At 42.1% G+C, this 27,082-nt stretch overlaps 2 protein-coding genes across 3 annotated transcripts in view; one reads left to right on the top strand and one right to left on the bottom strand.

The window, feature by feature from the left end:
- Window positions 1-1,360: 1,360 nt before the first annotated feature.
- LOC101517211 (DNA-directed RNA polymerases I, II, and III subunit RPABC4-like) lies at window positions 1,361-1,574 on the bottom strand. Its single transcript, XM_036495641.2, has one exon. The coding sequence runs from the start codon at window positions 1,572-1,574 to the stop codon at window positions 1,398-1,400; it is 177 nt and encodes a 58-aa protein (XP_036351534.1). The 3' UTR covers window positions 1,361-1,397.
- Window positions 1,575-5,418: 3,844 nt separating this feature from the next.
- Window positions 5,419-27,082, top strand: part of CLPX (caseinolytic mitochondrial matrix peptidase chaperone subunit X) — a 34,742-nt gene continuing 13,078 nt past the window's right edge. The window contains exons 1-7 of one of the 2 annotated variants that reach the window (XM_004577980.3): window positions 5,420-5,846; window positions 10,777-10,937; window positions 11,896-12,013; window positions 16,132-16,286; window positions 20,678-20,837; window positions 24,232-24,273; window positions 26,133-26,309. In XM_004577980.3, coding sequence (XP_004578037.2) covers window positions 5,768-5,846; window positions 10,777-10,937; window positions 11,896-12,013; window positions 16,132-16,286; window positions 20,678-20,837; window positions 24,232-24,273; window positions 26,133-26,309 — 892 coding nt within the window. In that variant the 5' untranslated portion in view covers window positions 5,420-5,767. Of the gene's footprint in view, window positions 5,847-10,776; window positions 10,938-11,895; window positions 12,014-16,131; window positions 16,287-20,677; window positions 20,838-24,231; window positions 24,274-26,132; window positions 26,310-27,082 lie in introns of both variants that reach the window. The other variant, XM_004577981.3, reaches the window with a different exon arrangement.

A 27,082-nucleotide genomic window follows, 5' to 3' on the forward strand; every position in this document is an offset into this window, starting at 1 on the left:
GAAGATCTTCCTCTCTGTCTCTCCTGCTGTCTGTATATCTGCCTTTTCAATAAAAGTAAAAAAAAAAAAAAAAAAAAGAAAGAAAGAAAGAAAGAAAGAAAGAAAGAAAAAGAAAAGAAAAATAAATAGATCTGGGGACCCACTGCAGACTATTTTACCAAAATCTTGGGGTTGGGGTGTGTGTGTGTGTGTGTGTGTGTGTGTGTGTGTGTAGTACCGAGATGTAATAGAGCATCCTTTGCAGGCGCTGGGGAGCTGGCATCATGACATAGAGAGAGCTAAGCCTTTGCCTGCAATGCTGGCATCCCACGCAGGCACTGGTTCAAGTCCTGGCTGCTCCACTTTTCATGCGGCTTCCTGTTGATGGCCTGGGAAAGTAGTGGAGGATTGCCCAAGTCCTTGGACCCTTGGACACTTGTACCCACATAGGAGACCTGCATGAACCTCCTGGCTCTTGACTTTAATCTGATTCAGTCCTGGCCATTGTGGTCATCTGGGGGAGTAGACCATTGGAGGGAAGATCTGTCTCTCTTTGTAACTCTGACTTTCAAATAAATAAAAATCTTTTCAAAGAATCCTCAGATTTAAAAAAAAAGGGGAGGGCTCGGCATGGTAGCCTAGTGGCTAAAGTCCTCACCTTGCATGCATTGGGATGCCATATGGGCACTGGTTCGTGTCCCGGCTGCTCCACTTCCCGTCCAGCTCCCTGCTGTGGCTTGGGAAAGCAGTAGAGAATGATCCAGAGCCTTGGGATGCTGCACTTGCATGGGAGACCCAGAAGAAGCTCCTGGCTCTTGGTTTTGAATCAGCTCAGCATTGGTCATTGTGGCCACTTAGGGATGAACCCTTGGATGGAAGATCTTCCTGTCTCTTCTCTCTGTATATCTGCCTTTCCAATAAAAATAAATAAATCTTTAACTAATCATAAAAAAACCAAAATAAATCTTTAAAGAAAGATGCAATGATTTTCAGCAGAAGATGGCTCACTGAGAATCTTACCAGAATTTCTGGTGAAGGAGGAGGATGAGACTGTGTGTGTGTGTGTGTGTGTGTGTGTGTGTGATTTTCAAGGAACTTATTTAATGAGTCTTTCAGAGGGCTCTAAAACATCTGCATATTTCACAAGAACCCCACATGATTCTAGGTTTTGAATGTAAGGATAGTTTTGAGAAAATAATTTTAACATTCATTTTGTATCAGATTACATAAACAATAAAATTAACAGTCATGTATTCCCTTATATTAAAAGACCCGTAAATACAATACGGTTTTAGAAGGGAAATCACATGTAGTTCAAAAAGACAAGTATGCTACATCAAAAGCTATACAACAGTGAGAAAGAAAAATTAACAGCAAAACCAAGTACAAATAAGGACATTTCTCTGAATTGGCATGTTTCATCGAGCATCAAAAACCATCAATCTTTTTGTTGTCTTCTTGTATATCATTCTATACCCATATTCTGTGCTTCTGATTGTATCCTTGAACTTTATCTCATTTTCAGTGTGACATTCCCCACAAATATAAATCATTGGCTGCTGCTTGGGAGGCTGAACATCCTTCTGGGTGTCCATTGTTAGTCCCTGAAGAGCACAGAGTTGAGACTTTGAAATTTTAAAGATTTTTGTTTAATTAGAAAGTCAGATATACAGAGAGGAGAAGAGACAGAGAGAAAGTTCTTTTGTCCAATGATTCACTCCCCAAGCGGCTACAACAGCTGAAGCTGAGCCAATCTGAAGCCAGCAGGCTATTCCAGGAATCCTATGCAGGTGCAGGGTCCCAAGGCTTTGGGCCGTCATTATCTGCTTTCCCAGGCCACAAGCAGGGAGCAGGATGGGAAGCAGGGCCGCCAGATTAGAACCAGCACCCATATGGGATCCCAGTGAATGCAAGCCAAGGACTTTAGCCACTAGGCTAAGGAAAAGGATCCTTTGTCCACTGGTTCATTCTCCAAGTGGCTGCAGTGGCTGGAGCTGAGCCAACCTGAAGCCAGGAGCCAGGAGCTTCTTCCAGGTCTCCTGCACGGGTGCAGGGTCCCAAGGCTTTGAGCCGTCCTTGACTGCTTTCTCAGGCCACAAGCAGGAAGCTGATGGGAAATGGAGCAGCCGGGACACCAATCAGTGCCTATATGGCATCCAAGCTCTTGGAGGTGGAGTATTAACCAATTGAGCTGGACCTTAGAGAAGCAATTTTAAAATCAGGAATGTGGACTCTACTCTCTGTTTTTGACTCATCCTAAAACTCTGATCACATCTCTTTTTTTCTCATCTGAAAAGCAGCACCTTATACTGGATGACTCACTGACTATTACCTTTAAAAGTATGTGTCATAAAACTCCTGATGTTTACAATGCTGGAAGGCAAAAAAGAAGCAGAAAAGTTTTTCATAAAATGAGAGTATAAAAATGCTATATGCTTTCAGCTCTATGGTTGACAAAAGGTAAATAACTCAGTTCCTTGAATGAAATTATTTGAGCTGGAAACTTTCTCTGGACTTTCTTTTTAAGCAACAGTAACCAGTCAGATAAGATATGATGACATCAAGTATTTGGCATTTCTTTCCTGATAGCAGACCCATTTTACTGCAGGGAAGATGTCCAATGGCCCAATGCTTGAGTCTAGAACTTGAGAGGATGACTTGCTGGAAATAGCCAACCAGACAAGAAATCCTAAGTGGGCCTCTGGAGCTCCCCACTCTATTCATACCCCAAGTTCTGCTTGACCTCATAGGTACTCGGCCACATCCTGGAGCAAGGATTGTTCTAACTTGTGAATTTCAAATCAGGGTACGGACATCCATAAAATGGAATATGCTCCGGTTGTCAAACAGCCAAGTAAAAAAAAAAATCAGCGCTGATATCTGAAACATTCCCAACATTGATGCTATTTAAACTTGATACCCATCTGTGTTCAAATAGTACTTGGGAGGTCTTGTTTCATCCCTGCCCCCACAACTTAAGTTCTCCACTTTGACTCCTAGTATAAGGCTTCCATGATATCAGAAAGAGCCTAGCACAAAGCTGAGTGCTCCAATCCATGCTTGTTGGGTGTTGGTCCCATTTTTCCAGGGATATTCTGACCCACAGAACGTAGTTTCAGAGGGGATTGACTTGAAAATAGTCAATTTGTGTTGCTGTTATGATGAAACTAGGCCTGATGCCAAAGCCACATGACCTTTGCTCACATCAAGGGAAAGTTAACCCGAGTTGTGTACAACTCCCTCTCTTTTGGATTTTCTAGGGCAAAGTCTATACTTTGCTAGTCAGACAACTCCCAGGAATTCTTCTCTAGACATGTAGTAAGTTGTATTAACCAGTGGAGAAATCTGTAGGATTCATGTCATTATAGCAAATCGTCATTTGTTCTACTCATGTATAAGATCTTATGAATACATCATTCCAGATTTCTACCAAGCAGAAGTATGGCTGAAAGACAAGTATTTATAATCAAATATTCACAGAATTTCTACTATGGATTCAGCCCAAACACACACTTGTTTTCAGAGTTCATAGTCCAGTTAAACACACAAATTAACAGCCAATTAGTAAAATAAAATGCTCACGTCTCCTGTTAGTAATACAAGGAAACATTTTGTTTCTGCGATTTTTGTTGTTGTTGCTGTTTGTTTAAAGATTTATTTATTTATTTTGGAAAGGTAGATATATAGAGAGGAGGAAAAATAGAGAGGAAGATATTCCATCTGATGATTCACTCCCCAAGTGGCTGCAATAGCTGGAACTGAGCCAATCCGAAGCTAGGAGCCTCTTCCAGGTCTCCCACGCGGGTGCAGGATCCCAAAGCTTTGGTCCATCCTTGACTGCTTTCCCAGGCTACAAGCAGGGAGCTGGATGGGAAACAGGGATCAATCCTGCTGGGATTAGAACCGGAGCCCATATGGGATTCCAGCGCGTGCAAGGTGAGGACTTTAGCCGCTAGGAAGCATTATAGAACAATATAGGGATATTTTCATGCCATCATATCACTGGCAAATACTTTGATTTTGCTTATTTTATGGTCTCCAGAATGGGTGCTCCAAAAGAGGAGAGACTTCTTGAGGTCATTGTTGCTTCCTCACTACTTGGCAAGTAACTGGAACTCAGTAAACATTAGTTGAGTGTACGAATGAGAAGTCTAGTCCTTTGCATATCCAGGCTTCCTGGAGTGTGCTCCAAGCTGAGCCATGACTACACTTCTCATTCAGCTTGTTTTACATCCATCTACAGATTTTAGCAAAGCAACCTCTTTAGAAGAAGAAAAAAACATAAATGTAATTGAAAAAAGACAGGAGTGAGATAAAAATAATTAAAATTGGCTTTTAGGTTCTGTGACCTTAGTTCATTTCTAAAGAGAGATTTGTCTCTGAATCAAAAAATTCTATTATCTTCAAACAAAAACCCAATAAAAGATAAATAAAAGCTAAAAGCAGGGCTGCTGTGGTTGACCTCGGAGTGGCTTGGGAGAGGAGGTTGGGGAGATGTGTTTGTTTCCTGCACCCTAACTACGGGTCTATAGTTTCTCAGATTCTAAAGGCATAATTTGAAAATATTGGATAACTTCTCCCCCACTCCCCAAATTCTCCTGATGGAGGCAGATAAGGGAGGCCCTGGTCTTGGTGAGTGAAGACCCTGGTTTTCTTCTGGTTTCTGCCATTTTAAGTTGAGGGAGTCCCAAGAAAAGGCCGAGGGTGGGAGGCTGCTAGAACTACCTGGCTCCTCTGACTAGGTCTCCAACCAGGCTTACTGCCCTCCCTGAGTCCCTGGAAACTTAGAAGCCAGGCAAGCTCAGCAAGCAACTTTTCCAGGGCTCAGAGTTGCTGAGGACTTTAAACAAGAGAAATACCCAGCCTGGTCCCAGGCCAAATGGGTCAAAGTTCTGATTCATCACCAGCCTCCTCCCTTTTCTGCAGCTGGTCTGTCGGCTTGAGGTGACAAGGGGCAAACAGGTCCAGTAAGAAGCGCACGGACTCTAAAGGAAGGACTTTAATGACTGATGCGTGATTAAATCTAGAGGACCACTCAAACGACAGCATTCAGGAACAGCCAAAAACTTCATCGCCACCAGACTGGAAGGAACAAGCAAAGTTGTCATCACTCAACAGTGGGTGTTTGGTGGACCCCGTGAAAAAAATACCACTTCCACGTTACAAGAGGGAAGGAACGGGCTGCCAAATCATTATAGACACTCGCGGGGTGCCAGTTAAACCACCAGTCCCACCTTTCAGACCAGTCACTGACAATCATATAGAAACTACATCTCCCAGCACGCACCTCTCCGCGATAGTTTCCTTACACCCGATGTCCCCCCCCCCACCAAAAAAACAAACTTTTCCAGACTGGGCTAGATGAGCTTCCGGAAAAAAACTGCTCGTCCGGCCCTGCAGTCCCGCCACTTGGGGCTAGCCGCTTGACATAGTGCGCTCATTGGTGCCCAGGTCACCGCCCCCTCGCCCTCGCCCCACGTTGGTGTCTCACGCACGTAGAGGCGACGCCTGCCCACCCCCAGCCTGGGCCTAGGACGCAGGCGCGCGCACGCTCCCCGGGCCCGGTAGGCGGGGGAGGGAAGGAGGGGGGTAGGAGAGGGGGAAGGGAGGAAGAGTAGGTGTCTTTCGGGTGCGACGGTGGTGGAGCATCAAGTGCACGAAGGTCCTGCTGCCAGGAGGGTGAACTCTACACCGACTCTAGGACCGGAGAGGGGGCGGCTCGGCACCAGGGAAGGGCACGCGGCGGGTAGGAGTCGGGCCGTTGGGCCCCGGCCTAGGCCCCGCGGAGATGTCCAGCTGCGGCGCTTGTACTTGCGGCGCGGTGGCGGCCCGGCTCTTCACCTCTTCTCTCGCCTCGGCGCAGAGAGGTAACCAAGCAAACCCCCCCCCCACCGCCCGCCTTACCCCTTTGGCCCTGGCGTAGTGAAGCGGCCGACGAAGTGAGGGCTGGGGGCGCGACCCCGGGGAGGGCACGAGGCCTGCACCCGGTCCCAGGGGTTGTGAGGGGAGGCATGGCGCTTCATCCGGCACCCTTCTCCTTCGCTGTTGGTCGGATTTGAAGGCAGAGCCCTGGTGTTGGTTTGGCCGCACACTGACTTTAGGACAGGAACCTGAGGCCGCTTGGCAGAAACCTTTCAAGGTGCAAAATGCGACTTTAAGAAGATTCCTCATTTCCCCCTTCTCCAGACAGCGCTCCGGGAACCTGGTCCAGGGGCTGTCACTTCAGGGATCTCCCTATGGCCTGATGGTGAGGGCTCGTCCAGCTGGCCAGTTCTGGTGCTGGCCGCCCGGAGCACCAGGTGTCACTGTCATTGTGAAACACCCCTCGACGTGGGGACCTAAAAGCAGGGTAGGGGGTGCGCAGGGTGCCGGCGCTGGGAGAGGCTCGGGGCGCGCCGGACAGCCGCCCAGGACTTTGGGGAAACGCTGGCTGCGATTGTTTTCGAAGCTCTCAGGGCTGTCAACAGTCCATTCGTTCGTTGGCGTTCCCAACTTGGCATCAAAAACCGTTTTCCTCCTGAGAGGTGGCGCGTGTTTACCGCTCCTCTCTGTTTATCAGGAACTGTGAAAGAGTGGTGGCACTGCAGCCAAGAGATTCCGGAAAAGAAAGCCGTTTCTTTTTTTCCTACTCTCTTTCCCCAAACCTAGGACTTGTCAAGCTGTGAGGCAAAATCCTGTTAGAATCCACCAGCTTGTTGACAGATGTGTTTTTTGGGGGGATGGGAGAGTTTACCAGTTTAGGACCCCTGAATAAATAAGTCTCCTCCTAATTTTTAGGTTACTTAATAATCCTTGTCATTACTAAATGTATATGCTAGCAGTTTGTGTTGGCCACACAGGAAGGATTAAAGAGTAGATGAATGTAAGGAAGTGAGTTTAGTTCTGAAACCTTGTTGAACTTCAACAAGTAGGGGTATCAGTTTCAGAAAGGTGATTTGCAAACCCTTGAAGATGACCTGTTTAGCCTATGTATTTGGTATTTATTTGGTGAGGGGTACAAGTGGTGAATACTAACCCTGATGTGTAAGTCCAGTGGGGTAGACAGTGCCCTAAGAGGTGGACCAAGTGTGTGTGTGATCTCTTTGGCAAGCAGATGTTGAGAAAGTTCTTTCTTGCCCAGAGTCCTTGGAAACTGCATGTGTGAGTCATACGGATAAGCAATTTTTTCTTTTCAAGCCACCATTGTTTTAAAATTTAAATGTAGCTACACAAATGAATGCCTTATTTAACAGTTACTACTTACTTATTTATTAAGTCATTCGTTGGTCAGTTTGCTGGAGATTTTCAGAAATACACAACCATTGCTTTTCCTATAAAGGAATAAACTAAGCTTCAAATATGACAGTTTTCAGTATCATTCTGTAATTACCGTTTTGCATTACAATGAAATAGCAAAGTTTTGTACTTGGCACTTTCCCAAGCCTTATTTATGTAAGTATTTTCTACATGGAAGACTAATGTTACTTGAGCCTACAAGACGATAAGAATTTTTTTTTTTAAGGATTTAAAGAATTTTAGGAGGGTTGTTTTTAAGATTCTTGGAGACAGGAAGCGAGAGGAAGGAGAAAAGTCAAAATTGAAGATTGGCTGGTTTATTATTTTTGCAAACAATAGAGTTAAGAATCCCATCAAAATATGTATGATCTAGCAAGAAGTTGTAGGGAAGTTGTACAGTTATAAACAGAGGGGAAATTTCAGAGCTGTTCTGAAATGCAGTGTTAGTTTTTAAAACTGTTGATACTTTAAGATTTTAAATATGTATTTTAAAGTTATTTACTATTTTGACATGTTGATTCTGGCTCTGTGTTCCTTCTGATCAATTGTAAATTCAATTTAATTTTCCTCACTGTTTTGTTTGACCATGAAACCTACGGTAAAACAAAAATTAAAAATGTCCTTTTTCTTCTAATCAAATTGCTATTGTTTAGTCAGAGAGAACCTCCACCCATTCATTTACTCCCCAAATACTAGAATAGGGCCAAGCAGGGAACCAGGATCCCAGCCCAGGTCTCCTGTGTGGGCAGCAGGGGCCTAGCTACTGTAGCCAGGACCAGCAGGAAGCTTGTTCCAAGCTGGAAGTCAACCCCAACCGCTTCAAAATGGGATTCAGGTATCCCAAGCCACAGTTTAACATTGGCCAAATACACACTCCTGCTGCATATTTTTTTAATGTGTTTTGCATATATGAAGTTATTGAATGATAATACTTGGTCTGAATTTGATTGGAAGTTTTTAACTCCCTTATTCTCTGACTGCCTTCAGTTATTGCCTATTTCAATGGTGTCACCTCATAAAGGAAGATGGAAAGATGCTCGGACATGTTGGCACCCATAATTACCACAGCATTATGTAATGTGCTTACCTTAACAATTTTCAGCTAGATTTTACTTTTTTTTGCAAGATGTATTTATTTGAGGGGCAGGTTTAATGGCTCAATTGCCTAATCATCCACCTGCAGGCACTGGGATCCTATAAGGGCACTGGTTTGTGTCCTAGATGCTCCACTTCCCATCCAGCGCTCTGCTTGTGGCCTGGGAAAGCAGTAGAGGATGGCCGAAAGCCTTAGGACCATGTATTTGTGTGGAAGGCTGAAGAAACTCCTGGCTTCAGATTGGCTCAGCTCTGGCCATTGTGGCCATTTGTGGAGTGAACCAGTGGATAGAAGATTTTTCTCTTTGTATCTCCTCTCTGTAAATCTGCCTTTCCAAGAAAAATACAGCTTAAATATGAAAGACAGAGTGATAGAAATCTTCATCCAGTGTTTCACTCTAAATGTTGCAGCAGCTGGAAGCTTGGCCAGCCTGAAGCCAGGGTGCAGGAGCTCCATTTGGGTCTCACGGTGGCAGGGGACCAAGGACTTGGGCCATCATCCACTACCTAAAAAAAAGATTTATTTTTATGGGAAAGGCATATTTACAGAGAAAGTGAAGTAGAGAAAGCTCTTCCATCCTCTGTGCCACTCCCCCAAAGCCCGCTATGGCCAGAGCTGAGCTGATCTAAAGCCAGGAGCTTCTTCCTGATCTCCCATTTGGGCCTGCAGAGGACATCTGGTACCATAGCAGAGGATGAAAAATAGAACATATAGACTAGTACCCCAGGAGCCAGGAGCTTCTTCCGGGTCTCTTGCATGGGTGCAGCGTCCCAAGGCTTTAGGCCATCCTTAACTGATCTCCCAGGCCAATAAAAGGGAGCAGAATTGAAAGTGGAGCAGCTGAGACACGAACCAGTGCCCATATGGAATGCTTGCACTTGCAGTTGGAGGAATTAGCTAGGTGAGCTATTGTGCTGGTCTTGATCCACTGCTTTCTTAGCCTTATTAACAAGAAGCTGAGTTGGAAGCAGGGCAGTTGGGACTGAAATCAGCACTCGAATAGATGTGGGATGCCAGTGTTAGCAGCAGATTAGCTGGTTGTGCTACATTTTGGCCCCTTTAGTTACATTTTAATTCTCCCTCTTTTTGATGGTCAGATATAGTATAAATTAAATAAGGCAAAGTAAATAGGCAATAAATCATTTTTATTTGCAGAACATTTCTTAATCAGCATTTCACTTTTCCTGACATGTTCCTCTTTAGACAAGCAGACTAGTCTTAATGAATGCTCATCAAACATTTTAAAACATTTTTGGAATGATGTTGCTTTTATTAAGAAGTATTCAGAATTCACGAAGCCCATGAAATTACATTTAGAGATCAGTAAAAGTAGTTTAGGGTACTGGTGTTATTGGTGAGATTTTTGTCAGTTTTTTTTTTTCTAATTTGTCAGAGATTAGAAATCAGGTGCTTAAGTGAGCGTTTAACCTGAGTAGCTGATTCATCACTTAAATACTGTCGTTGCATTTGATAATGGTTTTAAAATTTTTCCAATAGTTTCTTTATACTTCTGAAATATAGATTGGCCTATCTGTTAAGTTGAATCAGTTGTATATGTGTACAACATTCTTGGAAGATACTTAGTTCAAGATTGGGTATAGAAAGTTAAATATAGTGAACTAATTTTCCTGTTCTTATCCCTAAAATGTACTTATTCTAATATTTCTGAGAACTGCTTGAACCCAGTAGTTACAGATGTTATCCTAACATAATCAAAGAGATAAACAGGAATGAACTGTCAGGTGCTTATTCTCATTGATAGAGGTAGCATAAGACAAATAATAGGACATAAATAACCCTTTTCAGAGCCTTACAGGTGAACAGGTGTTGAACTCCTCTCAAACTTTGAGAACCACACATTGTTATTATGCAGAGCCCTTCCAAAGGATAGATCCAGAAAGAATTTTGTTTGAAGTCATATCTAGAGAGGAAAGGAGAGACGGAGAGAAAGATCTTCCATCTATTGGAAGATTTATTCCCCAAATGGCCACAATGGCCAGAACTGAGCTGATCTGAAGCCAGGAGTTCCATCTGGGTCCGGTACATGGGTGTAGGGTCCCAAGGTTTTGGGCCATCTTTTAGTGCTTTTTCAGGCCAACAGGCAGGGAGGTATGGGGAGTAGAGCAACCAGGACATGAACCAATGCTCATATAGGATGCTAGCACCTAAAAGTGGAGGATTAACCTGTGGCGCTGGCCCCAAGAAATACTTTTATTTATGTAGAATCTTCCAGAGGTTTTGGCTTGGCTTGCTTTTGAGAGGACTTTGCCTCTGATGCTTGCCACTATTTTCTCAATTAGTTTATGCTACTGCTGTGGAAACTGGCTGTCTTCACCCTCCTGTGTGCTAAAGTTTTGTCTCCAGAGGAATTTTTGACCTGTGTCAATATTTGATGTGTAGGCTGATAGATTTTGCTTTGTTTGCAGGCATTTCTTGCGGTCGCATTCATGTGCCAGTTTTAGGAAGGTTTGGGACCTTTGAGACTCAGATCCTGCGCAGAGCCCCTCTTAGAACCTTCTCTGAAACACCCACGTACTTTGCCTCGAAAGATGGGACAAGTAAAGATGGCTCTGGAGATGGAAACAAGGTAAGGTTTTCCTCTCACTGGTACTTACATCTGTTAGAGTTCCCTCCTGTGAGTAGTTAAATGAGGTATTGTGTTTATGTTTTTTGTAGGAAGTTTGAGATGTATAAAATGATCTGAAGAATAGAACAACTTTATTTTATGTTTCAGTTTGAACCATAAAATGCTTTTATAGGGTTGCACTTGGTAAGCCCTAATTAAGATTCTGATGTCCCAAAGTAGTAGAGAACTGCCAAAAAATCTAGGTTGTCAGTCAGTAAGCTTGAGTTAGGAATAGTTATCCTTTTCTGCTTTCATACAACTCAGGATAAACTATTTCCTTCTTTAAAAATCTTGGCTTTCTGTTACTGCTTTGTGTTGAGCTGCACTGTAGGTGGCAAGTATATGATTAGTAACTATGTTGGGGGTCAGTGAATTATCAATTTTTTGCATTATGAGAATTTAATTGATGTTTGAGTTAATATTATATGAGACAAAAGGTTAGGAACTTCCATATCCATGCTTTGTTCTAACAACAACTCTGATGTAGGTGAAATTATTCCTGATTTAGAGAGAAAAAATTTAGTTACAAGACTGTTAAAGAGTTATTACCTGCCATGATAGTAACTCCTAATTTAACTTCACCAAAATTAAATGCAGGTTTTTTTTTTAACTTACAATAACTTTTTTCATAGTACTCCATGAGCCATTGAAAGCAAGCTATTTATTCCACGTGATGGCATATCCCTTGTAAGGGACTACAGACAAATACAGCTGTATGTAAGAATTGATGAAAGAATTGATTTGATTTTTGTGGTAAATACATCTTGACGCTGTTGATAGTAGAGATGTAAACTACACTGATTTCATTCTAAAAAATCATTAAAATTATAAAAGTGCGAATTACATAGTTTACATTTAAGTTACAAATAAAATGGCTGTTTAAATTGACACTTTTTCTTTCCTCTTCCACAAACATTAGAAATCAGTCAGTGAGGGAAGCAGTAAAAAATCAAGCTCTGGGAATTCTGGGAAAGGCGGAAACCAGCTGCGCTGTCCTAAATGTGGAGACTTGTGCACACATGTGGAGACCTTCGTGTGTAAGTGTTACTTCTAGAGTTCTTCTCTTTTCTACAAATGTTTAAATGTATAGAAATATATATTATAAAAGTCAGAGGCATACATGATTCCTGAGCATACATGATTTCTGTCAAGTGTTCATTACAAATTGAAAGTTCCTAGGACTGATAACAATACTTTTACGCTATGGTATAAGACATAATTTAAGAAAAATTTTGCTTGCTTGTCTTTGCTTATATGTGTTTCTTTCAAATTTGGATTTTTTGAGTTTTTAAAATTATTTGAAAGGCGGATAGAAAGAGAAGGAATCTTCAAAAGCTCATGCAGCTTGTTTATTTTTAGCAGTTTTACTTGGATTTCAGTTTTTTTTGCTTGAAAATGAACTTTTAATTTTATTATCCATGAACTTTTGAAAAACCCTTGTGGGAGTGGGGGGATCTACATTGAATTCTTTGCTCCTGACTAACCTTTCACTTCCTAACCATAGCTGGCATTTGGAGAGGGAACCAGTGGATTGGAGTTACCTCTCTGCAAAATTAAAATAATAGTTTTCTATGAATTTCTTAGAGACCCCTCATTTCTTTTTTTTTTTTTAAAGATTTATTTATTTTTAATTACAAAGTCAGATACACAGAGAAAGATCTTCTGTCCGATGATTCACTCCCCAAGTGAGCGCAACGGCCGGTGCTGTGCTAATCCCGAAGCAGGGAACCAGGAACCTCTTCCGGTCTCCCACACGGATGCAGGGTCCCAAGGCTTTGGGTCATTCTCTGCCATATGGGATGCTGGTGCCTGAATGTGGAGAATTAGCCTGTTGAGCCATTGCACAAGCATGTATTTTATGTAAAGTGATACAGGATACTAACAGTAACTTTTTAAAAAAATTATTTTTATTGGAAAGGCAGATTGAAAGAGATAGAGGGAAAGATCTTTCATCCATTGGTTCATGAGCCTATCCAAAGCCAGGAGCCAGGAGCTTCTCTGGGTCTCTTACATGGGTGCAGGGTCACAAGGCTTTGGGGCATTCTCTGCTGCTTTTCTCAGGCCTCAGGCAGGTAGCTGGATGGAAAGTGGAGCAGCTGGGACACTGGTGCCCGATCACGGTGTGTGCAAGGAGAGAATTTAGCCAATTGAGCTGTTGCATCGGGCCCTACAGTTAACTTTTTTTTTTTTAAAGAGGCTTGCTTATCGTGGTAGTATAAGAAAATTAAATTTTTCCTCTAATTTTTGAGAGTGGAAAAAAAATATGTTACAATGCTTTTGTGTTTGGTGCCACCCAGACCCTGTCTAGAACAACATTTGTTAGAATCTGTTTTCTTGAACTTGTATATAGGATGTGTCAGCATGAAATTGTATTGCAAATGTAGTGTGAAATAGGCAAATTTAATCAGCCGTTTAGTAGTAAGTAAAGAGGGATGTGATTTGTTGGTGTTTAATCTCTTTTCCTTTGACCTAGTTTCTTGTGTTCTCAAGCTGGATTTTCTTGTCACACAGCCCAAACTGGATTGGAGGCTTCTCTGCTCTTTAATCCTTGCCCTGTTAAACTGGTGCCTCAGTTTAAAATAAAGGTGTTCACTGTCTTTCTCATCGAAGGGAGAGAATGATTATATATTTGCATATTTGTTAATTGCAGGTATTTGGAATAGCTTGTTCTTTAGGTAAGCATTTATAGGTGATCAGTAAATAGAAGACGTGATGGGCCCTTGGAGTTTAAATTTTTGCTATTAGAATTTACCCAGATAGCATTTTTAGTTGGTCTTATGCACATCAACTTAGGTATTAGACTGATTGAGTTGCTGATGAAATTTATTTTTTGATGTGGAATTGTCTTTTTCTTGTTTTCTATTTAGGTTGTTTCTGGAGGATGTAGGTTTGTGTTCTAGCCTTTCTGAATAGCTGTATTTGTAATTTTCCCAAAAAGAAATTCCCATTTTTATATAAATTATTTTTCTCTGAAGTTCTGTTTGTCTAATTATTTTATACAAAATAGTATAAAAATGTATTACCTGGTTATCCAGCTTTGTATGTGCTAATTATGTTTCTATGAAATGCTCTATCCCGCTGCTTTCTTAGGTCTCTGGTTACTACTAGTAAGGTTAAGTTTGAGAACGTTAAAAGTATTTATCCATGCCTGTATTCTTCAGCTCCATTAAAAGGAAGAGAGGTGAAAGGGGAAACAATCACCTTAACATAAGATACCCTGTAATTGATGCTTTAGAATTGAGAAACCCCTCTTGTCTTCACTTTTAACTGGCCTTTTGTTACTTTCTTCAAATTTATTTATTTTTTTATTTATTTGAAGAGCAGAGTTAGAAAGGGAGAGGCAGAGAGGTCGTTCTAGTTCATTCTCCACATGGCCACAACAGCCAGGGTTGAGCCCAGACCAATGCCAAGCACCACGAAGTCTGCCCAGATCTCCCATATGAGTGCGGAGGTCCAAGCACTTAAGCTGTCTTCTGCTGCTTTCCTAGGTACATTAGTAGGGAGCTAGATCAGAAGTGGAGCATCTGGGACTCAAACTGGTATTTCATGTGGGATGTCAGTGTCACTGGTGGTACTGGTGGTGGATTAACCCTTTGGATCACAGTATTGACTCCTTGTGTTACTTTTTTTTTAAAGACTTATTTATTTTTATTGGAAAGTGAGATTTGCAGAGAGAACGAAAAACAGAAAGATCTGTCTGTCGGTTCACTCCCCAAGTGGCCTTCAACGGCCAAAATTGAACTGATCTGAAGCCAGGAGCCAGGAGCTTCTTCTGAGTCTGCCTTGTGGGTGCAGGGTCCCAAGGCTTTCCGCCATCCTCTACTGCTTTCCTGGGCCACAAGCAGGGAGCTGGAAGGCAGCTCGAGCAGCTGGGACACTCACCAGAGTCCATATGGCGCATGCAAGGCGATGACTTTAGCCACAGGGCTACCGTACTGGGCCACTTGTGTTACTTTTATGCATGTTTATGAATTTGATGTCTGAGAATGGTATTTTATTGGTTATTAGGCGCATTAGTAGGAAGTTGAATCGGAAGCAGAATAGCCGGGACTTGGCCCTAGGCACTTTGTTACACAGTGCTGGCATTTCAACCCACCACCTAATGTCCGCCGCTAAAGTAGATCTATCTTTCGGCTTTTGTATATGTTTGCAATTTTTCATAATAAAATATTGGAAAAAATATAGATTAATATATCTTAGAATAAGATAGTATTTTATTCAGTATTTTCAAAGTGGATTTTATTTTATTTTTACTAATTTATTTGAAAGCCAGAGTGACAGGGAGAGACAGCTTTCATCCATTGGTTCATTCCTAAAATGGTCATAAAAGCAGGTGCTGGACCAGGTTGAAGCCAGGAGTCTGAAACCCTACCCTGGTCTCCCACGTGCATGGCAGGGTCCAGGTACTTGGGGCATCTTCCACTGCCTTTCCAGGTACATTAGCAGGGAGCTGGATCTTAAGCAGATTGAACTGATACTTTGATATAGGATGCTGATGTTACAAGTGACAGGTTAACTTGCTGCACCACAAAGCCAATGTTTTCTCAAAGAGGCTTTTAGAGAGGAAAACCAAAAGAATCTCAACTATTCTCTTAATGAAGTATCTGATGAAATAAAAGAATATCATGGAAATTGGGCCCGACGGCATGGCCTAGCGGCCTTGCCTTGAACGCCCCGGGATCCCATATGGGCGCCAGTTCTAATCCCAGCAGCTCCACTTCCCATGCAGCTCCCTGCTTGTGGCTTGGGAAAGCGGTTGAGGACGGCCCAGAGCCTTGGGACCCTGCACCCGGCGTGGGAGACCTGGAGGAGGTTCTAGGTTCCCGGCTTCAGATCGGCGCGGCACTGGCCGTTGTGGTCACTTGGGGAGTGAATCATCGGACAGAAGATCTTCCTCTCTGTCTCCCCTCCTCTCTGTATATCTGACTTTGTAATAAAAAAAAAAAGAAAGAATATCATGGAAATTAACTAAAGATAGTTACTGAACTCATCTAAAGTTACTGGATACCTCTATCTTTGTAAAAAGTTGATATTAATGAGGCTTGTGTGGCTCTTGTTTTGTTCAGTGCATAGCTTTTTTTTCTTTACCGTGAGTATTAAACACTATTGGAATTGTTTATTAATATTCCTTACTCTCTTCTGTTTTCTTTTATAGCATCCACCCGTTTTGTCAAGTGTGAAAAATGTCATCATTTTTTTGTTGTGCTATCTGAAGCTGACTCAAAGAAAAGCATAATCAAAGAGCCCGAATCAGCAGCAGAAGCTGTTAAATTGGCATTCCAACAGAAACCACCTCCTCCTCCCAAGAAGGTATTCAGCTTAGCTCAGCGTTGTAAGCGTTTCATGCTGAAAATATGCGTTAACATTCCTCTAGTTTATTCTGAATCCCAATACTAGTATCTAAACAAGTTTTATAGGTGTCAGTATGCATTGTAGGTGGCTAGATAGCTATTACTCTTGCTTTTTGATTGTATTTAAGAAAGGAGTCCATTGCTTTTTCCTCTGTCATCATTACTTTATTAACTTTGAAATATAGTTGTATAATTATTAGATTAGTGTAAATGTCAAGTTAATCGGAAACAATATCCTTCAATAGAGCAGCTTTTGATTTATTTGTGTGTATTTGGGTCCCTAAATAGTACTGGTCTGAAGTTATGTCCTTTAAATGTGTCTATGGTAAAGCAGCTGTAAGCAAGTAATTTTCTCATAGACAACAGTGTACAGACTGTCTCTTTTGTAGTATGGTCTGTTTGGCAGAATCCCAGGCAGAGTATGATTTGATCCTGTGAAACAGCAGAGAGTGCCATCAGCTGCACTGGATTCATGGTTGGTACATTCTGAAAACTAGGAGCTCTTGTGTTTTTACTCTGTCTTAGGTTTTTAAAATTTTTATTTTATTTAAAACGTAGGGAGACAGGGGGGATAGGGAAGACAGAATGGTCTTCCATTCCTTTGTTCACTCCCCAGTTATGCACAACAGCTAGGTCTGAGCCAGGCTAAAGATTAGATCTAGGAACTTAACCTGGGTCTCCCACTTGAGTGTCAGGGACTGAATACTTGAGTCATCATCTGCTGATTCCCAGGATGCGCATTAGCAGGAAGTTGGGTTGGAAGCAGGGTGGCCGTGGCACCAGCCAGACATTCCACTTGCTAACTGCCATGCCACATTCCATCCTTGTGTCTCAGAGTTGTGCACATTTGTGTTATTTATCACCCTCAGTGTATCTTATGCTGTGTTTAGATATCACTGAACTTGTGTCTATCTCCAAAGGTACTGTAGCAGATTTTAAAAATCAAGGGTATAATATGTGAGAACTTAAGAAGACTTAAAAGACTTATATATTAAAAGACTATGTGTTATATATTCAACAACAAAAGAATCTTTCATATAGAAATAAATTGTAGGGTCCAGCGGCGTGGCCTAGCAGCTGAAGTCCTCGCCTTGAATGCCCCGGGATCCCATATGGGCGCCGGTTCTAGTCCTGGCGGCCCCACCTCCCATCCAGCTCCCTGCTTGTGGCCTGGGAAAGCAGTTGAGGACGGCCCAATGCATTGGCACCCTGTACCCATGTGGGAGACCCTGAAGGGGTTCCTGGTTCCCAGCCTCAAATCGGCGCAGCACCGGCCGTTGTGGCTCACTTGGGGAGTAAATCATCGGACGGAGGATCTTCCTCTTTGTCTCTCCTCCTCTCTGTATATCTGACTTTGTAATAAAATAAATAAATAAAATCTTAAAAAAAAAAAATAAAAAAAAAAGAAAGAAATTGTAAGGGCCAGTGTAGTGGTGTAGCAGATTACTTTGTCCTGAGGCACCAGTATCCCATATGGGCATGGTTCGTGCCATGGTTGCTCTGCTTTTGATCCAGCTCTGCTCTGGTCTGGAAAAGCAGGAGAGAGTGACCCAAGTCTTTGGGACCCTGTAACCATGAAAGAAGCTCTTGGCTACAAGATTTAGATCAGCTCAGCTCAGCTCCAGCCGTTGTGGCCATTTGGGGAGTGAGCCAGAGGATGGGAGACTTTGCTCTGTCTCTCCTTCTCTCTGTTCTGTGTTTCAAATAAAAAATAAAATAAGCCTTTGAAAAAGAAATTATAGAAAATAGAGCTGTAAGCTGTGTATATTCTTAATTTGTGTAGATGTTAGACATCTGAGTCAGTGTTCTGGAAAAATAGGAAGTTTGTTAAGTATACATATATACTTCATATATATATAATATACATTTAATTTTTGAGAGTCAGTTCTCTATTGATTGATACCCAAACGCCTACAGTGGGCAAGGCGGGGCCAAGGGCTGCATAGTTAGAAAGCCAGGAGCTGGGAACTCAATCCAGGTCTCCCAGAGTGATGGCAGGGACACAACTTTTTGTTGTGGACATCACCAGCTGCCTCCCAAAACCAAGTTAACAGGGAGCTGGAATCAGAAATGAACTGGGCCTTGAGCTCAGGCTGTCTGATATGGAATATAGACATCTTAACTGGTGTTTTAAGCACTATGCCAAATTATTAGTGAGTGGTTTTTATTCACTAAAATTTTAAGAAATTTACCTTAGGTTCTAGTTGTTGGCAATACCCCAGTGTAGAACAGAGCTTGATTTTCAATTAAGAATAAAACTTTTAGGGGGGCACATTGTGGTTCTGTGGGTGAAGCCACCACTGCATCCCATATCAGAGCACCAGGTTGAGCTCTGGCTGCTCCTAGTTGTTCTGCTGCCCATTCGGCTTGTTGCTGACACACCTGGAAAAGCATCTGTGATGGCTTCTCTTTGCAGCCCTGCTTTTCAGATAAATAAATAAAAAAAAAATTCGCTTGCCAGGTTGATAAAATGTGAGTAGTTTAAAGTTGGTATTTATGTAAAAGATGCTTGTATTAAGACACAGATAGTGGTATACTATCTTTTGGTTATATAAAAATGGTTTCTGAATGGGATAGCTTTATAATATATTATCTGTGTAAAGAGTTCATATTTTATTAAAGTGGTTTTTTGTTTTTTAAGTGCTTGGGGCATCTGCTGCTTTCCTAGGCACTTTTAGCAGGGAGCTGGCACAGAAATGCAGCAGCCAAGACCCAAACTGGTATTCGTGGGATACAGATGTCACAGGTAGCAGCTTAATCTGTGCCCTATTACTGGTCTTTATAAGTGACTTTAGTGTTGTGCTTTTTTTAAAATTTAGGATTGAGGCAAATGTTTACCTAGCGGTTTAGATGCTAGTTAAGACATCCATGTCCTATACTAAAGTACATTGGTTCAATACATAGCTTTGGCTTTTGAATCAAGTTACCTTCTAATAGACTGCCTCTAATAGGAGGCATTGGTGATGATTCAAGTAATTAGGCTTCTGCCACCCATGAGAGACTTTGGATTTAGTTCCTGGCCCCCAGGTTAGTCTGACCATAGTGAATATTTAGTAAATGATTGGAGTCTCTATTATGTCTTTCTACTTCTCAAATTAAAACAAACAAACAAAAAAACCCAAATGGTTAGAATCAATCACATTGTTTATAAAATAGAAACTGGGATAACACTGGTGGAAAGCTAGAGAACAAATGAATTGTGATTTTGTTCATTTAAGGTATTGGGCATCTGAATCCTACATACCAATACATCATGCCTTTTCCTTTTTGTTTTTTTTTTTAGTGAAAGTCTTTGTTCAAATTTAAGGCAGGAGAGGGTGTTTAGCCTGGTGATTATGGCACTTGTGTCCCATATCAGAGTACCTGGGTTCAGTTTCCTGGCTCTGGTTCCTGAGTTCAGCTTCTTGCTAAATGCTGACCCTGAGAAATAGTGATGATGGCTTAAGTAATTGGGTTCCTGCCATTCATTTAAGAGACAGAGATTGTATTCCTGGCTCCAGTTCAGCCTTGGGCATAGAGGCATTTAGGGAGTGAACTAGTGGTTGGCAGCTTTCTCTTTTCTCTGCTTTTGGAATTTAAAAAAGAATTGGGTGGAGGAGGGCGGTGCAATAGTTCAATGGCTAAATTCTCACCTTGCAAGCACCAGGATCTCATATGGACTTCAGTTCGTGTCCTGGCCGCTTTACTTCCCATCTTGCTCCCTGCTTGTAGCTTGGGAAAGCAATAGAGAATGGCCTTGGGACGCTCTAGGACCCTGCACTCCCATGGGAGACCCAGAAGAAGCTCCTGGCTCCTAGCTTTAGATAGGCTCAGCTCTGGCTGTTGTGGCCACTTGGGAAGTGAACCAGTGGATGGAACACCTTTCTCTCTCCTCCTATCTGTAAGACTGATCTGCCTTTCCAATACAAATAATTTTTTTTAAAGATTAGTTTATTTGAAAGGCAGAGTGACAGAAACAGGGAGATATAGAGCGAGAGAGTTCTTCTGTGTATTGCTCACTTCCATAAATGGCCACAACAGCTGGGGTTAGGCCTGGCCAAAGCTAGAATTCATCTATGTCTCCCACATGGATGGCAGAGACCCAAGTACTTGGTCCATCGTCCACTGCTTTTCTAGAGGTGTTAGCAGGAAGCTGGGTCAGAATCAGCAGTTAGGACTTAAATGGCACTTCAGTATGGGATGCAGGTGTCCCAAGCAGTGACTTAATCTGTTGCATCACAACACCTGCTCCTAAATAACAATTTAAAAAATAAAACTGCAAGCAAATATTCCCATTACATATCTTTTTATTGAAACGTGTGTTTTTATTGTGGCTCATGGCAAATTATTCACACCTAATCATTTTTTCAGATTTATAACTACCTCGACAAGTACGTTGTTGGTCAGTCTTTTGCAAAGAAGGTGCTTTCAGTTGCTGTGTATAATCATTACAAGAGGATATATAATAATATCCCAGCCAATCTGAGACAGCAAGCGGAGGTTGAGAAGCAGACATCCTTAACGCCTAGAGGTTAGTGTTTCCAATACGGACCACAATAGAGATTTCCATGCCTAGAAGTTGTCTTTATAACTCTTTGCTCTAATTTTAAGATTTGTTTTTTCAAAGTACAGGTTGATTCCCATTAGTGGATAATGAAATCATTTTGGTAGATTGTGCATTGTAGAATTTTTATTTTCTTTTTTAAGTTAATACATGAATAGAAAATACTGGACTACAATAACTTGTAGTTAGATTTGTTTCTGAAAATTATACATGGATCTCGAGTCATAAAAATAAAATGTGTTTCTTATTGAGGGTCTCTAAAAAATATTTGAAAGCCAGTGGGGTAGAGACTAAGACACTATTTTTGAATTGTAGACTTCACATCTAGTTCCCTTGAGCATAGCATTGTAATAATCTAAATGACTCTTGAGTTCTTGTCTTTTGGGTTCAGTATATGGAATTTTATTTGCCTAATTTAAGAGATAAGTGGGGGTGGGCCCGACACCGTGGCTTAGCGGCTAAAGACCTTGCCTTGAACGCGCTGGGATCCCATATGGGCGCCAGTTCTAATCCCGGCAGCTCCACTTCCCATCCAGCTCCCTGCTTGTGGCCTGGGAAAACAGTCGAGGACGGCCCAAAGCTTTGGGACCCCGCACCCAGTGTGGGAGACCTGGAAGAGGTTCCTGGTTCCCGGCTTTGGATCAGCGCAGCACCATCCGTTGTGACTCACTTGGGGAGTGAATCATCGGACGGAAGATCTTCCTCTCTGTCTCTCCTCTCTGTATATCTGACTTTGTAATAAAATAAATCTTAAAAAAAAAAAAAAAGAGATAAGTGGGGGCCCGGCAGCGTGGCCTAGCGGCTAAAGACCTCGCCTTGAATGTGCCGGGATGCCATATGGGCGCCGGTTCTAATCCTGGCAGCTCCACTTCCCATCCAGCTCCCTGCTTGTGGCTTGGGAAAGCAGTCAAGGATGGCCCAAAGCTTTGGGACCCTGCATCTGCGTGGGAGACCCGGAAGAGGTTCCAGGTTCCCAGCTTCAGATCAGCCGCAGCACCGTCCGTTGTGGTCACTTGGGGAGTGAATCATTGGACGGAAGATCTTCCTCTCTGTTTTTCCTCCTATCTGTGTATCTGACTTTGTAATAAGAATAAATAAATCTTTAAAAAAAGAGATAAGTGGAGGGGCCAGTGTGATGGCTCGGTAGCTAAATACTCGCCTTGCACACACTGGGATCCCATGTGGGTGCTGGTTTGTGTCCCAGCTGTTCCATTTCCCTTCCTGCTCCCTGCTGTGGCCTGGGAAAATAATAGAGGATGGTCTAATGCTTTGGGACCCTGCACCCATGTGGGAGACCCTAAGAAAGTTCCCTGCTCCTGGCGTCAGGATGATTCAGCTCCAGCCATTGCAGCCACTTGGGGAATGAACCAGCAGGTGGAAGATCTTTCTCTCTGTCTCTCCTTCTCTCTGTAAATTTGCCTTTCTGATAAGTCTTAAAAAAAAAAAGATACGTGAAGATAACTGTTGATATGTATACAGCATATCTCACTTTTTTTTTTTTTTTGGACCCCAGCTCCAGAGTGCAAATTTAGGGTAAAATTGTGATTGTAAGTAAAATTTTGAGTGATTAATTCAAAGTGCTATTTTTTTATTGATGATAGGGTTTTTTTTTAAATTTATTTATTCTAATTGTAAGTCAAAGTTAAAAGAGTAAGAGGGAGAAATGGAGACCTCTTCCATCTGCTGGTTCACTCCCCAAAATGGCTGCAGTGGCCAGAGGTGACCTAGTCCAAAACTGGAAGCCAAGAGCTTCTTCTGGGTCTGTAGGAGGATGCAGGGACCCAAGGTTTTGGGCCATCCAGTGTTGCTTTTCCAGGGCAGGGGGCTGGATGGGAAGTGGAAAAACTGGGATTAGAACTGATGCTCATACGGGATGTTGTCACCACAGGCAGATGACTGGTGTGCTATAACACTGCCAGCCCCTACCGATAGGCTTTAATACACCAATGTACTATGTAATCTCAAATTGCATAGATACAATATCTGTTTGAAGATTTTATTATAACATTATGAGAGCCTGGCACAATAACGTAATATGGTTAAGGTCCTCGCCTTGAACGCGCCAGGATCCCATATGGGCGCTGGTTTTGATCTTGGCAGCTCCACTTCCCATTCAGCTTCCTGCTTGTGGACTGGAAAGGCAGTCGAGGATGGCCCAAAGCCTTGGGACCCTGCACCTGCGTGGGAGACCCGGAGGAGGTTCCTGGCTCCTGGCCTTAGATCGGCGCAGCACCGGCTATTGTGGCCATTTGGGGAGTCAATCATCGGGCAGAAGATCGTCCTCTCTGTCTCTCATCCTCTCTGTACATCTGCCTTTCCAATAAAATAAGTCTTTAAAAAAAAAGTTATGATTAGAATGAAACATAACTTTGAAAATTATTTTGCTATGTTTTGCCAGAGAACACTAATTTCTGATATAATTCAACGTTTTAGATTTTTATGGTCATCATTGTACAATCTAAGGACGTTCTTTATAATTACAACTTATAGTCTCCTTTGAGTACCTTTAGTAGCTACTAAATATATAACTGAATTTTTAAAAGATTTATTTATTTATTTGAAAGGCAGAGTTAGAAGGAAGAAAGAAGGGAGGAGGGAGAGGAAAAGCGAGATATCCTGTATCCATTAGTTCACTTTCCAGATAATCTCAGTGGCAGGAGCTGGACTAATCCTGAAGCCAGGAGCTTCTTCCTGGTCTCCCATGTGAGTGCAGGGACCCAAGCACTTGATCCATCCGCTGCTATTTTCTCCTGTACATTAGCAAGGAGCTGGATTAGAAGTGGAGTAGCTGGAACCATTAGCCGGAACTAGAACTGGTATCCACATGGGATGCTGGCAGTGCAGCTGGCAGCTTTACTCTCTATGCCATAGTGCCAGACCCTGGAACTAATTTTAGTACAGAAATCTGTTAACTTGCTGAATGTACTGCAAAGAAATTATGTGGTAATATCAGTTACTTTATTTTTAGAAAGCGTAAGTCATAACTGATGGAAGACTTGTATTGTTCTTTTTTGTAGGCCCAAATAGTCCTGCCTAGTTAGGCAACAAAATTTTTTTCTGTTTTTTTCAGTCATTCATTAATATGTAAACTGTTCTAGGTGGTAGAAGAACAAGTGGGTATGTTATTTATTAGCATGAGGGATTTTAACTCTTACTAAAGACTTATACAATTGTACTCTTAAAAGAGATATCAATTTTTATTTGAAAATGTGAATATTAGCATCTGGATAATAGTTATTAATACTAAAGAGTGAATCCTGTAAACATAATTGGAAGAGGGCTAGGGAGTGGAATACTCATTGTTTTCCCAAGCTGAACAAATAGGTAATATTTTCTTGTTGCCATTTTCATCTTTTCTCAGAGTTAGAAATCCGAAGACGGGAGGATGAATACAGATTTACAAGTAAGTGGCCTTGCCTCAGTTTCTCCTGTAATTGTTCTTTTAGAGATTTATCTCAATGAAGTGTCTCAGTAATAGTAATGTCAGCATGTTAGTGAGAAACATCCAAGTGATTTTATCATAGATATCATATATAATTTTGAAGGTTTTTCGCAATGTGTATAGTTTGTGTATGTTCAGTTATTTCAAGTATTGAAGATTTGATTTTATCTTTTCTGTTATGACACTTTTTAAAAAAGATTTATTTTCTTTGGGCCTGGCAAGATGGCTCAATGACTAAATCCTCACCTTGCATGCACCGGGAACTTGTATGGGCATCGGTTTGTGTCCCAGCTGCTCCACTTACCATCCAGCTTCCTATTTAAGGCCTAGGAAAGCAGTACAGGATGGTCTAAGGGACCCTGCATACATGTGGGAGACCTGGAAGAGGCTCCTGGCTTCAGATGGGCTCAGCTCTGGCTGTTGGCAGCCATTTGGGGAGTGAATCAGTGGACGGAAGATCTTTCTTTCTCTCCTTCTCTCTGTAAATCTGTTGTTTCAACAAAAACAATATCTTTTTTTCTTCAGTTTATTTATTTTTATTGGAAAGGCAGATGTGCAATGAAAAGGTGATAACAAAGATCTTCCACATGTGTGCTCTACCATTTCAGATGCATTAGCAGGGAGCTGTATTGGAAGTGGAGCAGCCAGAACTTGAACTAGTGTACATATGGAATGCTGTAAGCAGTGGCTTAGCTTGATGTGCTATGGTGCCCATCTGGTGATACTTCTTAAAGCAAAGCTTAGGAAATACAAAGCATTTTATATAGCTTTTCTTTATAAATATGGATATATGATCAAGAATCATGTTTTTAAATCTAATTTATGATGCTGGCATGGTGATATAGCAAGTTGAGCCTCTGCCTTCAGTGCTGGCATCCCATATGGGCACTGGTTTAATTCTTGGCTATTCTACTTCCCATCCAGCTCCCTGTTAGTGTGCCTGGGAAGGCATTGGATAATGACCCGTGTACCTGTGCTCTGTACCCATATAGGAGACCAGGAAAAAGCTCCAGGCTCCTGGTTTTGACCTGGCACAGACCTAACCAATATGACCATTTGGGGAATGATCCATTGGATGCAAGATCTCTCACTGTCTCTCCTTCTCTCTCTGTCTTTAGCTCTGTCTTTCAAATACATAAGTAAATATTTCTAAAAATACAATTTACTATTTTACATATTTTTTGTCAAACTGCAATTGTGATAGGAGCTTTCATGGAGATGGATTATGTTCTAACTATTCTTTGCTAAAAATCATTCTCTTTTTTGGTGTTTATAAAACTTACTATAGTCTTACAAATTATGAATTAGCCCTCGTTCATTGTTCCAGCCTTGGATTGCCCCTGTAAGCATCAGGTGGTTCCTGGAGGGTTTGGAAGGATCTAATACATCAAACAAGAATAACCATTCTGATGGCTTACAGCTATTCCTCTAGAGATGAATCTAGAAAAGATTTATTTATTTGCATGGCAGAGCCAGAGAGAGAGAGGAAGAAAGACAGAGATATCCTCAAATACCTGCAGTGGCTGGGAATGGTCCTGGCAGGAGCCAGGAGATTCTTCTAGGTCTCCCACATGGATGCAGGGTCCCAAGTACATGAACCATATTCCATTGCGTTTCCAGGCACATTAGCAGAGTGAATTAGAAATGGAGTAGACAGGATTTGAACCGTTACCCATATGGCAGCATTGTAGGCAGTGGCTTAATTTAGTGCGCCACAGCACTAGCCCCAAGTGTTTGGTTTTAGATGTAGGATTTCATTGAGGGCACTTTTAGAAATGAATTCTATTGATCCTGTGGTAATTGCTTTCGCCTCATTTCAGAATTGCTGCAGATTGCTGGAATCAGCCCACATGGTAATGCTTTGGGAGCATCAATGCAGCAACAGGTGAATCAACAAATACCTCAGGAAAAACGAGGAGGTGAAGTATTGGATTCTTCTCATGATGACATAAAGCTTGAAAAAAGTAACATTCTGCTGCTTGGACCAACTGGGTCAGGTAAATAGCTTCTTGCAAATATTTATGACTGATTTTAAGCAATAAACTGATTCTGTGACCTCTTTCTTGTGATTGAGGAATTCTGAGTTATCAGTCTATTATTTTATTTATTTATTTAATTTTAGATGATGTTTACAAAGTTGATCAGGGTGGGAAGTATCTAGGATTAGGGACAATTGGGTGTGATCATTGTTTCCAAACTTTCTATTTCTACTTACTATTTCTAGGGGGAGGGGTGAGATAAGGGAATAGGCCCTATCCAGCCTCCCAACCATCCCTGTACCAGAGGATGAGGAAAAGCAACCTGGGGCTCAGTGCAGTAGCATAGTGGTTAAAGTCCTCACCTTGCACGCCTGGGATGCCATATGGTTGCCGGCTCTAATCCCGGCAGCCCTGCTTCCCATCCAGCTCCCTGCTTGTGGCCTGAGAAAGCAGTCGAGGACGGCCCAAAGCCTTGGGACCCTGCACCCGTGCAGGAGACTTGGAAGAAGCTCCTGGCTCCTGGCTTTGGATTGGCTCAGCTCCAGCCGTTGCGAACCATCAGATGGGAGTGAACCATCAGATGGGAGATCTTATTCTCTGTCTCTCCTCCTGTCTGTATATCTGCCTTTCCAATAAAAATAAATAAATCTTAAAAAAAAAAAGAAAAGAAAAGAAACCTGGTATCAACCCAGGGTCACAATGTGTTGCATGCTCCAAGGGTTCTGCCCAGGTGGGTATGATAGTTCCAAAGTGCTGTGTATCTCGCCATTCTATGGATTAGGAATCCCTTC

Source organism: Ochotona princeps, chromosome 6 (assembly GCF_030435755.1).
Source record: "Ochotona princeps isolate mOchPri1 chromosome 6, mOchPri1.hap1, whole genome shotgun sequence".
NCBI lineage: Eukaryota > Metazoa > Chordata > Mammalia > Lagomorpha > Ochotonidae > Ochotona > Ochotona princeps.